The 15,567-nt window shown below is 36.8% G+C and overlaps 1 protein-coding gene across 1 annotated transcript; it reads left to right on the top strand.

Moving 5' to 3' along the window:
* The first annotated feature begins 2,328 nt into the window (after positions 1-2,328).
* LOC125261067 (membrane-spanning 4-domains subfamily A member 8-like) lies at positions 2,329-15,000 on the top strand. The gene is made up of 8 exons (XM_048179624.1): positions 2,329-2,481; positions 7,806-8,010; positions 11,515-11,625; positions 11,714-11,788; positions 13,314-13,454; positions 13,792-13,905; positions 14,189-14,272; positions 14,538-15,000. Exons 2-8 carry the CDS (start codon positions 7,831-7,833, stop codon positions 14,628-14,630), a joined length of 798 nt encoding a protein of 265 aa, XP_048035581.1. The 5' UTR covers positions 2,329-2,481; positions 7,806-7,830; the 3' UTR covers positions 14,631-15,000.
* The last annotated feature ends 567 nt before the right edge of the window (positions 15,001-15,567 follow it).

Genomic DNA, 15,567 nt, shown 5'->3' with positions numbered 1-15,567 from the left:
AAATAGTTTTGTTGAAGAGCAGAGAACAGCATTACGGAAGAGGATTAGGGCCAAGCAATAATAAAAAAATAAAACCATCTCGAGATTAAAGTTGTTAAATTTCGAGAAAAAACTTGTGCAATTTAAAGAAAAAAGTCGATAAAATGTTGAATAAACTCGTTAAATTACTAGAAAAAACTTTAAATTTCAAGAAAAAAGTCGAGATAAAATATTGAGAATATACTCATTAAATTACGAGAATAAACTCGTTAAATTTCAAGAAAAAAGTCGAGATAAAATGTTGAATAAACTCGTAATTTAACGATTTTTTTCTCGTAATTTAATGAGTTTATTCTCAACATTTTATCGACTTTTTTCTCGAAATTTAACGAGTTTATTCTCAACATTTTATTTAGATTTTTTTCTGGAAATTTAACAACTTTAATCTCTCAATGGTTTTATTTTTTTATTGTTGATTGGCCCTAATCCTCTTCCGTACAGCATGGACATTACCTTCTTCAAAAACAACTTGAGGTGAGTGTATATCTGTGTGCATGCTTTACAAACTCACTGATGTGGTCATGGAAGATATAGGAAAGGATAAAACCATAGTGTGTCACGCAAGTTTGTGCAAGTTGTAACATCATTTTTATATTTAAACCAATTTAATTGCTGAGTAGTCTAGGTATTATTGTATATGTGCTGTATTTGCAGGCCAAATGTTTGTAGAGATTGATATGAGGAATACATAATAAAAATGCCTCAAGGCCCTTTGCTATATGTTCACATCAGTACAATGTAAATGCAATATAAATGGACTTAAATAAAATACAATACGTGTAATTAAAGAACTTATTCTACAGATGAATATGACAGGCTTCAGGGTGATGTTACAGGTGACATGAGTTTTATGAGTTACTGTTCATGGTTGAGCCTTTTATTACCAAAACAAACAAAGACATGAGGAGGAGCATTAGTGCCAAAGACAAGACTGTCAGTGACACTGAGGTTTCTGGTCACAGGTAAGTCTAAACATGTACAGATGCTGTATAAATGAATTAGCTTTGCTTTGCCCCTATAAAAATAAATGTTCTTTACTCCCGTTTATTTATTGTAGGCGAGTCCTTTGGCTTTCAGTTTTGGATGGGAACCACAACCATTGGTAGAACTGTAGAAGAAGCATGCAAAGCTCTACACCACACTATGAAGAAGGATAATTTGAAGGTTTGCAATCAGATGCAAAAAAGTATATTCATAACAGAAAACTTAAGTGTTGCCAATCATTTATGAAAAAATGAAATAACACTTCCTTTAAGGGTAACACTTGATATTAAGATTTCATTTGTTAACAGTATTTAACAATATTGGTTAACATAAACCAACAATGAAAAATACTTATAAAAACATTTATTATTTTTCGTTAATGTTAGTTTCAACATTTACTTAGACATTATTAAAATCCAGAGTTGTTTTTGTTAACATTAATGCACTATGATCTAACATGAAAAAACAATTTCATTTTTACTAACATTAACAAAGATTAATAAAAGCTGTAAAAATGTATTGTTCACTGTTGGTTCGTGTTAGCTTATGCATTATCCAGTCTCAATAAAACATCAGATTAAGCATCATCGTCTACATTGGTGTTACATTTAGCAGGATGTGATTCTAGGGGATCTTACTGAATATGTCATTTTCAACTAGCTGATTTGTTAATCTGATAATGTCATGTTTACGGACAACAGCTTCTGAAGAAGAGTAGAGGAACATTTCAGAAGAATTTGACATGAAGTGGCAATTTCCTGATTGCCTTGGTGCAATAGATGGAAAGCATGTCTTTATTCAGCTCCCAGCCAACAGCGGCAGCATATTCTGCAACTATAAGTCCAGGTTTTCCATCCTGTTGATGGCTGTAGTGGATGCCAACTACAAATTTATTTACACAAATGTGGGCATTCAAGGCAGAGTTTCAGATACAGGTTTATTTTAGGTTGGAGACGAGAGAAAATCCTGCAGTCTGTGAACACGTGAGGAGGGAAAAACCCAGAGTTTGCTTCATTTCACTTCCCTTATTTCAGGGTTAACATAGTTTTCACTTTCTGCAACGGGCCTCTGCTTACCATTTTGCATTATCACTGCTGTTTTGTCAATAAACATCAGCTCAGTGAATAATACTGTGTCTCAGAGTTCCTGTTTGTGATGACAGTATTGTTTTAGATCGACAGATGTTTGTTCTTGTATTTTGTATTGTTCATGATTTCATGTCTTGATTTGTAGTCTTGTACTTGGTCTTTGTAGTTCTTCTACTGTTTCCCCGCCCTAATTGCACCCTGGTGCTCCTTGTTTTCCCTCTAGTAGTCATGTATTTTTAGCCCTGTGTTTTCCGTCGGCTGTTGCTTGTATTCCTGGACTTCGTGCTGTTTCCTCTCATAGATTATTGAACAAATTTTAATCAGCATATAGATCCAGCTTCCTCACTTCATTTTTAACAGCATACTAAAGGTAAGTCTTGCACTACTGCTTTTTGATAAATTTGTTAATGACTCTGATTGGGAAAATGTTTATTGCCTCATGAGTTTTTTGTTACAAATAAGTAAAAATGAATAATTTCTTTAAGCAAAACACAGAAATTCTACCCAGTTAAACATTTTCTTAGTAAATTTAAGAAGGACACTGATGTTAGCTGCTCTTTTCATTTTATTATTCAAATTATACATTTAAGTCTTCCTACCAAAAAAAAAAACTTCTCAGTAGTCTTACAAGAATTTAAGAATTATATTTATACTATTCGAACTAACCATAATAGAAAAGCTTTAAAAACTCTTTTCTATCTTCATCATCATCTTTGAATAAGGTGGTTTGAGTGAATTGAAGAATGTAAAAACAATAAATGTTATGACTGTGCTGATCATTGTCATATTTTTTTGTACATTATTTACAAGCCTGTTTCCAAACCAGCATGTAGATTATATAAAATAGAACAAAGCCAAATTAAATAAGATTTAATTTAATCTTATTTTAATGAATGGGAATATATATTACAGTGGAGTGTCAGGCTTTATTTCCTGGAAACAGTGGACAGCTTTGCTGCCCCTCATAACCATCTGAGCTCCACCCACTTATCTTTCATTCTGGGAAACAGTTTCATAACACAGGATGTGTTGCCTCAGAGGAGTGAACTATAAAAACACAGCAAAGTGCAAAAAAAAAAAAAAAAAGTGAATTTTTTTTCTGGTAAAACAAAATAGATCTCTTCTGACCTTTATAGAAATCACTATTTTTGCATCAAGTCTATTTTGTTGTTGTTGTTTTTTTTTTACTTGTACTTGGTGTCAGGGTTCTGTCGCTTCTGTCTGACACTGCCCTGTTGTCCTGTCTTTGAGTGAGTGTGTGGTTTCAAGAGTTCTCCCAACATGAAACCAGACACACATACAACAGAGCGCACGACTCTAGTGCTCTCGTACGCTCACACAAAGACAGGACAGTAGGGGAGTGTCAGAGGTCTGTCACAAAACCGAGAAATAAACTAGTGACAGGACCCTGTTCGTCCACGGTAGAAATTGCATTTTCGGGGAGGGGAGAAATGGGAACATGATGTGACCGCAAAGAGCACTTTCGCGATCAAAGGGGTAGGGGCTCAAGCACCACCCCCACCCCTCCCCTGTGATTTGCAAATATATCATGTTAAGATTTTACTTATCGAGGCACATGCCAATAACTAATTGTAAAGTAATATGTAAATAATGGGTTTTGACAGTTGCACATGCAGTGAGTGTAATGACAGAGAATGTGTTTGAAGGATGGGTAAGTTGGGCTGCACATAAATATTAGCACACCAGAATCTGAACTACAGATGTGTTTAAACTGATGTGACCATTATCGAGTCATGCCGCAACAGACGTTTTGATGTGTTGTGTTGTCGTGCCACATACAGTGTAGCATCACTATCACTGATTATAATGGGTTCTATTCTCTTTTGTCCGGTCTTGACACAGTGTTATGAAATAGCAGTGCCCGCCACATGTTCTCAATGTTCCACCTTTGAATCCTAGATCATTCCTGTGCCATGAACAACAAGGTTCTGGATGTGGCAGTTTATCGATGGAATCACAGTTGTAGATGGTTGGAAACTGAAATCTATGGCTTAGTGTAGATGTCAAAACTATAATGACATATTACTTAACAATTAGTTAATAGTCATGTGCCTTAACAAGTAAAGTCATAACATAATGATACATTTGCAAATCATTAGTTAATGACTAATTAAAGCAGACAACTGGAAGTTGAAGTACATGGCCTCAAACCATTGTGGTAATTAACACATTACAATATTAATACAATATGTTATTAAGGAAATTAATACATTATGACACAATTAATAATTAATTTTCTCAATTTACTTAATTGAAATTTTGTCTCTATCATGTTGTATGCAAGAGTTATTCAAACTAAACATAGTTTTGACATTTTTTGTCAAATAATAGTTTAACAGATTGATTGCTGTGCTTTCACAATGAGTATAAGCATTGTAAATGCATTAATACAGTAAATATGTATACCAAATGCAAAGTTCTCTCCTCTACAGCGCTTCCTCTCCACTGTGTAGCTGGCTGAGGCAGTCATCGCTTTAGCTTTCAGTTTTGCTTTCAAAGATCATTTTTATCGATGCCACTGATGCTTTTTTCTTTTTTAGATGTAATTATCGAAATCAAAACAGTCCATAAATTACATATCCCCACGAAAATGTCAGTCAAAGCAGCTTGTGTGCGCCAACTGGAACTAATCTAAGAGATCAGTCTCTGAAGTGTCAAATTTCTCAGTTTCTGAATGGACAGTTGTCTTGATTGACATATGTCCCCTCAAACGCTGAGTTCCAGGCATGATTTATATACCATTGATGCCCTCAGAAAGCACTAGCGCACTTTGAGATGGTTTGGAAATCGTGTGTTTTTCCGTTCTAGAGCGTATTTCCTGTTCTGTACATCTGCGATAAAACAGTTGATTTTTATGAAGGAAAGCACACAGAAATGTGAAAATGGTCTCATTTGAAAGAAAATGTCCTGATGATATAGAGTTTGTAGCTGTTTGTGGCTGACTGAAGCAGCCCTTTTCAAAAGTGCGGGGGTTTTGATTCCCCTGTCCCCCATGTCAACGACGCACCTGCTCTCACCCTTTCAGCCTTGAAGACCAGAGAGAGAGAAAACAAGGAGAAACAGAGAAAGAAATGTCAGGCTGATAAGATTGATTTTTCATTTAGTAATGCGTGGATTTATAATGGCCGTAGGGCACTTTTTTTAATCTGTTTGAAATATAGCAACTGTAAATGCCTTAAATGCTGTAGATGGATCAGACTTGTTTGTTCAGCACATCCCACAGATGCTTGATTAGATTGAGATCTGGGAAATTTGGACAGCAAGTGAACACCTCAAACTCATTGTGCTCCTCAAACCATTCCTGAACCATTTTTGCTTTGTGGCAGGAGCATTATCCTGCTGAAAGAGGCCAGAGACACCAGGGAATACCGTTTCCATGAAAGGGTGTACACATTAGCGTACTGTGGGGTTTCAGTCAGGGCCTTAAGTAACGATCTGCTTAACACCAGCGAGTTGATCTTCAACCACAGTGCACACCACTATGCATTATAACAGCTTGTGGCATCGAGAGAGGCTGTGTCATAGAGAAAAGGTTTGTGCCATCTAAATGGTTGCAGCATAAGGACTACAAACCATGATGGCCGCCTGGTCCGGGACTACAATTACCAGGTTCCTTGGCAGTGGAAGCACAGATGTTGCAAGTGAAGGAGAAAAGATGTTAATGAGCTGAGAACAAAGAGACTGGCTGTGTCTGAAATCGCTCCCTATACCTTAAATACGGCACTATTTGAGGGGACAGCCATTTGTAGTGTTGTCCGAAACCATGGTGGACGATGTTGAGCACGCTCATCACAATCTACTGCCTAAACTCCAGCAATTCCACTCAGATACAACCTTAACAAAAATGGCTGAATAAAATAACACTTTTCCTGCCCTTGGTCAGCCCAGCTTAGGTGTAGGTCTTCCTTTTGAAATAATCTCTTTCGTCTCTCCAAATGAGCGCCTTGAAAAAGGCACATAAAAGAGAGTGAAAACAGGATCGGTAAGAAGTGTGAAGGCTACGGCCATTGCTTGGTACACTTACATCGCTCACAAACCACCAAAAGTTCAAACTGATGATGACATCAGTGGGGGCTAATGCCGACACATCGCTGGGCCCTTTGGGGCGTTCTGTCAACACATCAAAATTTAATTGGCTGATGACAAACACCAGTCAAAGTTATGTTCAAATTTAAAAAGCCAGCTTCAACGGAAGGCTAGCTCTGTTACTAGTGCTGGTCCACGGAGTTGTGATGCATTTAGATCAGATGACATATGGAAAATCCAGCTCAGCCTAACAAAAAATACATTCATCATTTTTCTGAAAATAACCTACTGAAATAGTAATTGAATTTAGACAGGTTCAGACACGCTTTAATTTAATTATGAAAAAAAATATATATTTTTTTTTGATATTGACAGGGCCAGCAGAGAAGGTCCTGATGGCCCTGTCAGTACTTGGTCTGCAACAATGCTTAGGTAGGTGGTACGTGTCAAAGTAAAATCCACATGGATGGCAGGACCCAAGGTTTCCCAGCAGAACATTGAAATGGTTTTGCAGGTGGAGGCCACTGACATTTTTCCCCCTACTCATCTTTTCTGACTGTTTTTCACTACTTCACTAGTCATTTGGCTAGGATAGGTGTGATACCTGGACCCTATAGAGGTTGCACAGGCAGTCTAACTCCTCCAGGATGGCACATCAATACATGCCATTGCCAGAGGTTTGCTGTGTCTCCCAGCACAGTCTCAAGAGCATGGAGGAGATTCCAGGTGACAGGCAGTTACTCTAGGAGAGCTGGACAGGGCTGTAGTGGGCCCGGTGCTCACTGCCCAGGACAGTGGAGCTCGATCGGCATTTGCCATTGAACACCAGAATTGGCAGGTCCACCACTGGCACCCTGTGTTTTTCACAGATGAGAGCAGCTTCACCCTAAGCATGAAAGGGTCTGGAGAAGCAGTGGAGAATGTTATGCTGCCTGTAACATCATTCATCATGACCGGTTTGGTGGTGGGTCAGTCATAGTCTGGGAAGGCATATCCATGGAGGGACGCACAGACCTCTACAGGCTAGACAATGGCACCCTGACTGCCATTAGGTGTCAGGATGAAATCCTTGGACCCACTGTCAGACCCCACTCTGGTGCCAGCAATGCCTGGCAGTTTCTGGAGGATGAAGGAATTAATACAATTGAATGGCCCTCATGCTCACCTGACCTAAATCCAATAGAACACCTCTGGGACATTATGTTTCAGCCTATCCAATGCTGCCAGGTTGCACCTCAGTGATGCCCTGGTCTAGATCTGGGAGGGAATACCTAGGAAACCATCTGTTGCCTCATTGAGAAAACATGCCCCAACATTGTCAGGCTTGAATACAAGCAAATGGGGGCAATACAAACTGAGTACCATTTTGAGTTGCTGCAATGAAATTTCAGGAAAATGGACTAGCCTGCTGCATCATTTTTTCACTTTGATTTTTGGGGTGTCTAGAATTCTGTCCTCTGTAGGTTGATAATTTTCATTTCCATCAAACAATGTGGCATCCTTTCATTCCTAACATCAGATGTGTTATGAAAGTGTTCTTTTTTTTTTTTTTTATCAGTATATAATATTTTAATAAATACTCTGCTATTTTATGTTCTTATTCTTCAAATGGTTTTTCATGTCTTAATTAACTGTGATTTTGTACAGGTCAATCTCATATTCAGAAACAAGAATGTCCAGTACCGTCATACCCACAAACTCTGGGACGTTGGTCATCCAGTTTCAGCAACCAGAACAAACGGCACCAGCTGAAAGAGGGACAAATGCTCCAGTGACTGTTAATGTCCCACAGGCAGCTTCACTTCCTCAAGGACTTCAGGCCTTTCTGAAAGGACAACCAAAAGCACTTGGGGTGAGATATCTTTCAATAATTGATTATTGTTAGGAAGAGGTAGTATGACTCTGTTAACTGGTTGTAAATTGCATTCACTACAGGAAGTCAGTCACGACTCAGGGAGACAGAATCTGGTTGATGTAGATTTACTGGAGTAATTAGGATTAGCAATCAGCACGGTATGGCATACAGGGATTCCAAACTACACAATATGTGTTATCTGTATACAGGTGGAAGGTGTGGTTCTAAATAAACAGAAAAAGGAATAATTACTAACTGCAATATTATAACAAATAATACAGCATTATGCTTACATGCTAGGCATTAAAACAATATTAAATAATATAAGAATAATATAAATTAAAAGTAGGTAAACAATTCTGCATGAATAGTTACTGTTAATCACATAGCGATCGACAAAATGTGACCCGTCACGGAAACCAGGGACACAAGTCGGCAGCACAACTATCGAGCAAAATGAGAAAGAAGCGTTTTTTTTTTTCAAAATTGGTGATTTTCGTTTTTTTGCAGAATCTGTTAGTTGAGATCACGAAGAAGCCTCTCCATGTTTGAGATAGCAGTTTTGGTATATTTAAAAGTGTACGTTTTGAGGTTGAAATCGGCTTGTTTTTCGGAGATTCTAGCACACAGTAGGGGCGTGTCATTGTCTGTGAGTATTTCCATATTGGATAGCCGGCTTTTGTTTCTTTTGTTATTGTAACCGCCCTCCGAGGGAAGCGTGGCTACTTATTGTGCACGTTGCAGCAAAACAGACTTAAAATACTCCGTCATTTTTTGTCATAGAGACATAAGTAATATATCAATTGAAACTATAGAATATCTTCTTTTATTTGTGTACACTCAGAGTAAAAACAAAAAGTTGTGCTTTTTGTAAAATAAAGAAAACTAACATGATGCGTGATCTCTCGTCTCCCTCTGAACGAAGTCCAATCTGATAGTTCTCAGAAAATGAACTGTAACTTAGTGAATACTAATCACAAAAAAATAGACTTATGTCTAAAGAAATGTTGAAATGTCAGGTTTTAAATCGTGTAAGTCAAATCGAAAACAAACATTCTGTGTTTATGTAATCTGTATGAAAAGAGAGCCATGTCAGAAGTCCGTGATTCAGCTCATTACCTGCTAATGTGGCCACGCCCACGGAGGGAGCGCTATTCAGACGTAAATTCAGTCAATACATGTATACATCGTCTCAATCGTGTATTTATTGTCTTGAAAAGTGTTGATCTATATGTTAAAGCCATGGTTAGGGAGCTCTAGAAGGCATGCCGTTAGTTCCTGGTTCCTGTTCTTTGGATGAATTTGTGGACTAAATGTGCACAGAGCGCCCTCCAGCTGCAAGTATGAATTGTAAACACAGTATCCAGCGTTCACAGTGACGACAATAAATAATGAATAAATACTCCTCTGTATTGAAAATTGACATAAACATGAGAATCCATCAATATTTCTCCAAATGTGCATGCTTTTAAGCTAAAAGCCTATATGAAATGCCATAGAGGTAACATAACTGTTCAGACACTTTGTATCATAGAAATGCATTATATTTTAATAATAGAATACCATTATTTTAAATTGTAATAATATTTCACAGTATTGCTGTTTTTTCTGTATGTTTGATTTACATTATGATGAGCTGAGACATGATCAACAAGGTTTTTTCACAGCCTACCTGACTGAAATGCCTCATTATTTATGCAGCTCATTAGAGCTCTTTATGCGATTCTTTTGTCTTCTCAGGTGAGAATCACCCATTATACATGAGGATTCACGCCTCCACGCATACTGTGTTTCTTGACCAAAAGTGTCTTCGAAAATTTAAATCTCTCTATTGTTTTATATGAAGGAGTAGGAATGATAATTTTTACATAATTTTGAAGCAAAAACTCTAGTCTACAACCTCCAATACCCAGAAGTCTTGTGAACACAGATTTAATATACTTTTTTTGGCCTTATTTCAGTGACTTAAGTTTTTTGTTTTTTCAATAACCACGCATAAACGTTATTCCTTCAAAAATACAAACATGTACATACATGTTCCTCACATATTATTGTAGCCTAGTTTGTGCTGAATACAGTGTAATGACACTTTTTCCATTAATATGTTTATGAACAACTGAAAAAAGCACAAATGTCAGGGCATGTCAAAACTTCTCCAGGCCCCAAATCAGCCTCAGACTCCAGAGGGTTAAAGTATATAATACCATTATTTGAAATTGTAATAATATTTCACAGTATTGCTGTTTTTTCTGTATGTTTAATATACACCATCACAGAGGGTTTTTTTACAGCCTACCTGACTGAAAGGCCTCATTATTATGCAAGTCATTTCAGGTCATTATTATGTGATTCTTTTGTCTTCTCAGGTGAGAAAATTTCATTTCATGATTATAGTGACCAAAATGATCACGGTTATCACAGAATCCTGTTCAAAAAGTCTTAATGCTACACAATGAAATCAATTCACCAAGTTTTATGTAGAAAACCAGCAAATAACAAATAAAATTAGCATCAATATGTACTTTTTCTTTACATAAACATTAAAATAATAACATTAAAAATGATGGCCAGATTTTAAAGGAGTGTCTTGCAACATGTTATCCCTAAATCATTTTCAGCCTCTAAATCATTTTTTATAAAAGTCAAAAAAGATAAATTACTGACATTTACAATGCACATTATCCTTTATTATTAATAGTATGCGGTCCATGCAGCTTTACAGAGGGGAGCTTTACAGGGGGTATGGCTTATCTAAATGAGATGTAAATGAGCCCTATTGTCACTCCCAGCAGGTGAGAACAGGTGAGAACTTCAGAAACTTTAGAGGTGTTTTTCTGCCCTTAGAGCTTTTTTGAGTGCCTACCTTCAAATGGCCACAACTTCTCCAAATATTATCAGATTTCCATGTGTTACACATCGTTGGAAAGCTTGGAGACTACACTTTCAGAATCTGTGAATAACTCAAAATGCCCCAGAACCGACTTGTGTCCCTACTTTCTGTGACTGGTCACAAATGTCAAATGACGTCTTTCACTAACAGTCATTATTAGCTTAGCTTACGGATGAGTCATCACTTATTACGATACTAAACAGTGAATAAAACGATCACAAAGTAACAATAATAATAATCATCACACTTACATGTCGTCATTGACGCACACCAACTAGAAACAGATGATAACAGCCCGGAGTTCTGGCTGATGCAATACTTGCACTGAACTTGAGTTAAGGGTAGGCTGCCACCTATTGGACATAATAGGTAATACTTTCCATTTAACTATATACATGCTTGACTGATTGAGGGCCTTTTGTACAATTATCGTATGTGTCTGTCAGTCTGTAGGAGAAAATGTATGGGAACAAATCCAAAAAAGCAGTAGTACAAACATTAACTGTTGAGTTGGGCGGGTTTTGTTGTGCAGATCTGGCGACCCTGCTCAGCTGACAACTGTGATTAATTATGATCCCTGCAATAAGTATCTGTTTTCTGGTCTTACTCAGACTGTCCAGATAATGATCGGCCTGCTGATTCTCCTGCTTGGCATTGTGTTTACAGTCCATGCAGAATCCATCTTTGTCTTCAGTGGTATTCCTTACTGGGGATCTCTCATAGTGAGCAAACTTTATACAATTAAGTACAGTTCTGTCTTTTATAAGCTAAATATTCTAACTGAAGCTTCCTTTCTCTCTCTTCTCTCAGTACATTACCGCAGGATCACTGAGCATTGCTGCAGAAAATGCACTCCATGCCAAAGGCCCCTACAGTCTGTGTTTGGTAGGTACCAATTATTATTTATAGAACACTTTAAGTACTTCGATACCACAGCAACAACTATAAGCCTAACTAAAACATTATCAAAGACAAGCGAATAGACAGTAAAAATAAGACTACACACATAATGGCTAATTGCCTATTTTTTCTAAACGCAAAGTCCAAACATTACAAAACTTGGCACACATAGACAACAAGACATTCTGAGTAAACATGCAAAATGTCATTAATTTCTGATGCTCAGGGGTGCTAACAGCAATTTTTAAAGGTGCCCTAGAATTAAAAATTGAATTTACCTCGGCATAGTTAAATAACAACAGTACATGGAAATGACATACAGTGAGTCTCAAACACCATTGTTTCCTCCTTCTTATATAAATCTCATTTGTTTAAAAGACCTCAGAAGAACAGGCGAATCTTAACATAACACAGACTGTTACGTAACAGTCGGGATCATTAATATGTACGCCCCCAATATTTGCATATGTCAGCCTATGTTCCCAACATTATTTCATTTTTTAAACACTTGCAGTCTGTATAATTCATAAACACAACTTCATTCTTTATAAATCTCTCCAACAGTGTGTAATGTTAGCTTTAGCCACGAAGCACTATCAAACTCATTCAGAATCAAATGTAAACATCCAAATAAACACTGTACTTACATGATTAGACATGCTGCATGACGAACACTTTGTAAAGATCCATTTTGAGGGTTATATTAGCTGTGTGAACTTTGTTTATGCTGTTTAAGGCAAGCGCGAGCTCTGGGGGCGGGGAGCACGAGAATTTAAAGGGGCCCGCAGCCTGAATCGGCGCATATTTAATGATGCCCCAAAATAGGCAGTTGAAAAAATGTATTAAAAAAAATCTATGAGGTATTTTGAGCTGAAACTTCACAGACAAATTCAGGGGACACCTTAGACTTATATTACATATTTTAAAAAGACGTTCTATGGCACCTTTAAATTTTAGCCATTTATATGAATGGGAATCAGAGGCTGTAATGCTAATGTTGTCCACAAGAGGGAGGCACGGGATAAAATCTGTATATATGGTTAATTTGATTGACTATGCATAAAATTCATTATATTTTCATAAAGCTTTGTGAAGTCTAATCAGTTTGCAAAGAAATCGGTGATCTCCAAATTACCTTTATTTTTACATGATACAGAAAACATGTCAAGGTGCCAGTCAAGAATGAATGTATTTCTATCCAATTTAAAAGAAGAGACAATATTATTTGTCTGTTGTAAAATAGTACATAGAAGAATAGTTCCATACAGAGACACCTGTATTATGTTTGAAATTTTAAGACTTTTATTATATTTGAAGAGAGATATTGCCATTGTATAAATATATTGTGTCTTTATGAGTCATTTGTATTTGGACCCCAATAATTACCACTTGCAACTTTATTTATTTTCATAATGCTCCATATACATTGTTTCATGATCTGCTTTAACACACTGGGTAAAGTGCTTGCAAACTTATTAACTTGTTTTTTGTTATTGTTTTCTGCCCATAGGTGAACGGTTCACTTGGAATGAGCATCATAAGTGCTATAACTGCAGGCATTTCCATTATTATACTTTCATTGGATTTGTCTATAATACAACCATACACTTACTGCAGTAGTTATGACTGTTATTCAATTAACAAGTATGGGGTATGTTAACAACTTTTCTATTCACTTTTATTTAGTAATTACTATAAGATCACTGTGTTGTCAGTAAAGTTAAAGTCCAGCTGTAATCTGCAATAACGTGTCCATTCTGTGTTTACTGACATTTACTGGCATTTCAAATATGTAATAGATCTCCTACTATTACTGATCTTTTACAATGTAAGAAGGCATTGACATTCAGTCTAGTTTGTTATATTATCAAATGAACCTCAAGGATTGTACATTCTGCACTTTCAGCCAGTGTACCAGTGTGAGTAACTATCATTTATTTTATTAATATTTGTGCTAATGATGAGTGGTTTGTTTGGGTTTGTTTCAGACTCTCTTCCGGGGGATCAGTGGTGTGTCTTTGGTATTCACTGTCCTTGAGTTCATCATCTCCATCTGTCTGTCAGCATTTGCCTGTAAAGCCAACGCCTGCAGTGCTGCTCAGGTGAGTCGTGTGTTCAGGTCTAGAAGATGAGTGGCCGCTACGGTGTTCTGGGTGGTTGCTAGGACATTGCAGATCAACAGAAATATGGGTAGTTTTTAACAAATCTGCACAAAGACACGTTTCCACAAAACCTTTCAGCAGGATTTTTGTCTTTTCTTTTTTCCATTTCCATTTGAAATACAGTGCTGTCTATAAACCTGAAATACTGGAACTGTCTGCCAATGTTATTGAATTTATATGACAGTAAGAAGGTATAAAACACTACATGTGCATTTCTCCAAAGGTGCTGAATGTTCACCAAGTTGTAATTCCACAGCCCTATGCCGCCTTTAGACCCAATCACTCCCATGATCTTACCAAATCAGAGGTAAGAGAAGCTTGTAGCCCTAGTTTAATAGGACTTTGTGTAAAATCGTAAAAAAAAAAAAAAACGGTCCATTATTTGGATTAGGTTTGATTTTATATATATATTTATACACACACACTCCCGACAAAAAGTTTGGGATTGGTAAGATTATTCCTGTGTGTGTGTGTGTGTGTATATATATATATATGATTGTTCAAGAATTGAACATTAATTAATTGAACATAAATAACCATTGAAGCTGATGGCACATCTGTTTTTCTTGCAGGTTCCTCTGGGCAGCGACTCTTCTATGCCTCACCATCCTGCAGAAAATCCCCCACAATACAGTGAATGTTCTGCTCCTAAATATGAACCTTAAAAAGTGGACAGAGCTGTGGTCCTGCTGTTGAGCTTTACTCTTTCACAGGACACACAGGTTCTTCCAGTGATTTACTGTCCTTTATCTCTGCTTTACTTTCACTGAAAAGAGGACATGAATGTAATCACTTGATCATATAGTAACAGATTTATTAGTCACTCTTGTGTAAACAGTTACTATTCAAGACAAGATGCTGTTTCGCAATGTTCTTTACATCAACAACGCTGCCTGATCATCAGTGAAACTCACTCTTTTTTACTTTAAAGATAATAAATAAACTCTTTAAATACCTTAACAAATATTACTGATACAAACTGAATGTTTAAAACTTGCAAAGCAAAAGAAAATATTAAAATTATTCATAAAATTCCTCAAAGTCTCAGTCATTTGTGTCTCCTTCAGCAGGCTGCATCTTTAGGATTGAAAAACAAAATCAGAGATTAGAGTAGCCCAAACACCAGTCTATCCTGATAAAGTCTGTTTTAGTTTCTTTCTGGATCTCAGGATTGGATCTGTTATTTCCAGTGATAAATGGTTGATGTTTATTGAGTGTGGTCAAACATAGAAACAAGCAGATCCTGCGCAGGACAACGGCATGAACTCCAGAAGCCACTCAAAACTGAATTCAAAGAATTACGGCAGGGGTGTCCAAACTCAGTCCTGGAGGAACACTGTCCTGCAGAGTTTTTTGTGTTTGTGTTAGGGATGTGCATCGCATCTCAATGCATAGCCAGTGATATGTTATAGATACATATGAAGCAGCTACTGATGCATTACGATTCACCCTTATTACGATGCAGTGTAACACAATGTGATTCAATGGGGAAAAATTATGCTATATGCAATTCAATATGTAGGGCTCTATAAAACTTTTTATTTTTTCTCAAATTTAATTTAATTGATTTATATTAAATTCTGTTTTCTGTTTTATTTTTGT

Source organism: Megalobrama amblycephala, unplaced genomic scaffold (genome assembly GCF_018812025.1).
Source record: "Megalobrama amblycephala isolate DHTTF-2021 unplaced genomic scaffold, ASM1881202v1 scaffold253, whole genome shotgun sequence".
Lineage (NCBI taxonomy): Eukaryota > Metazoa > Chordata > Actinopteri > Cypriniformes > Xenocyprididae > Megalobrama > Megalobrama amblycephala.
The sequence above is the reverse complement of the archived record's forward strand: the minus strand, read 5'-3'. Positions and strand labels throughout refer to the sequence as shown.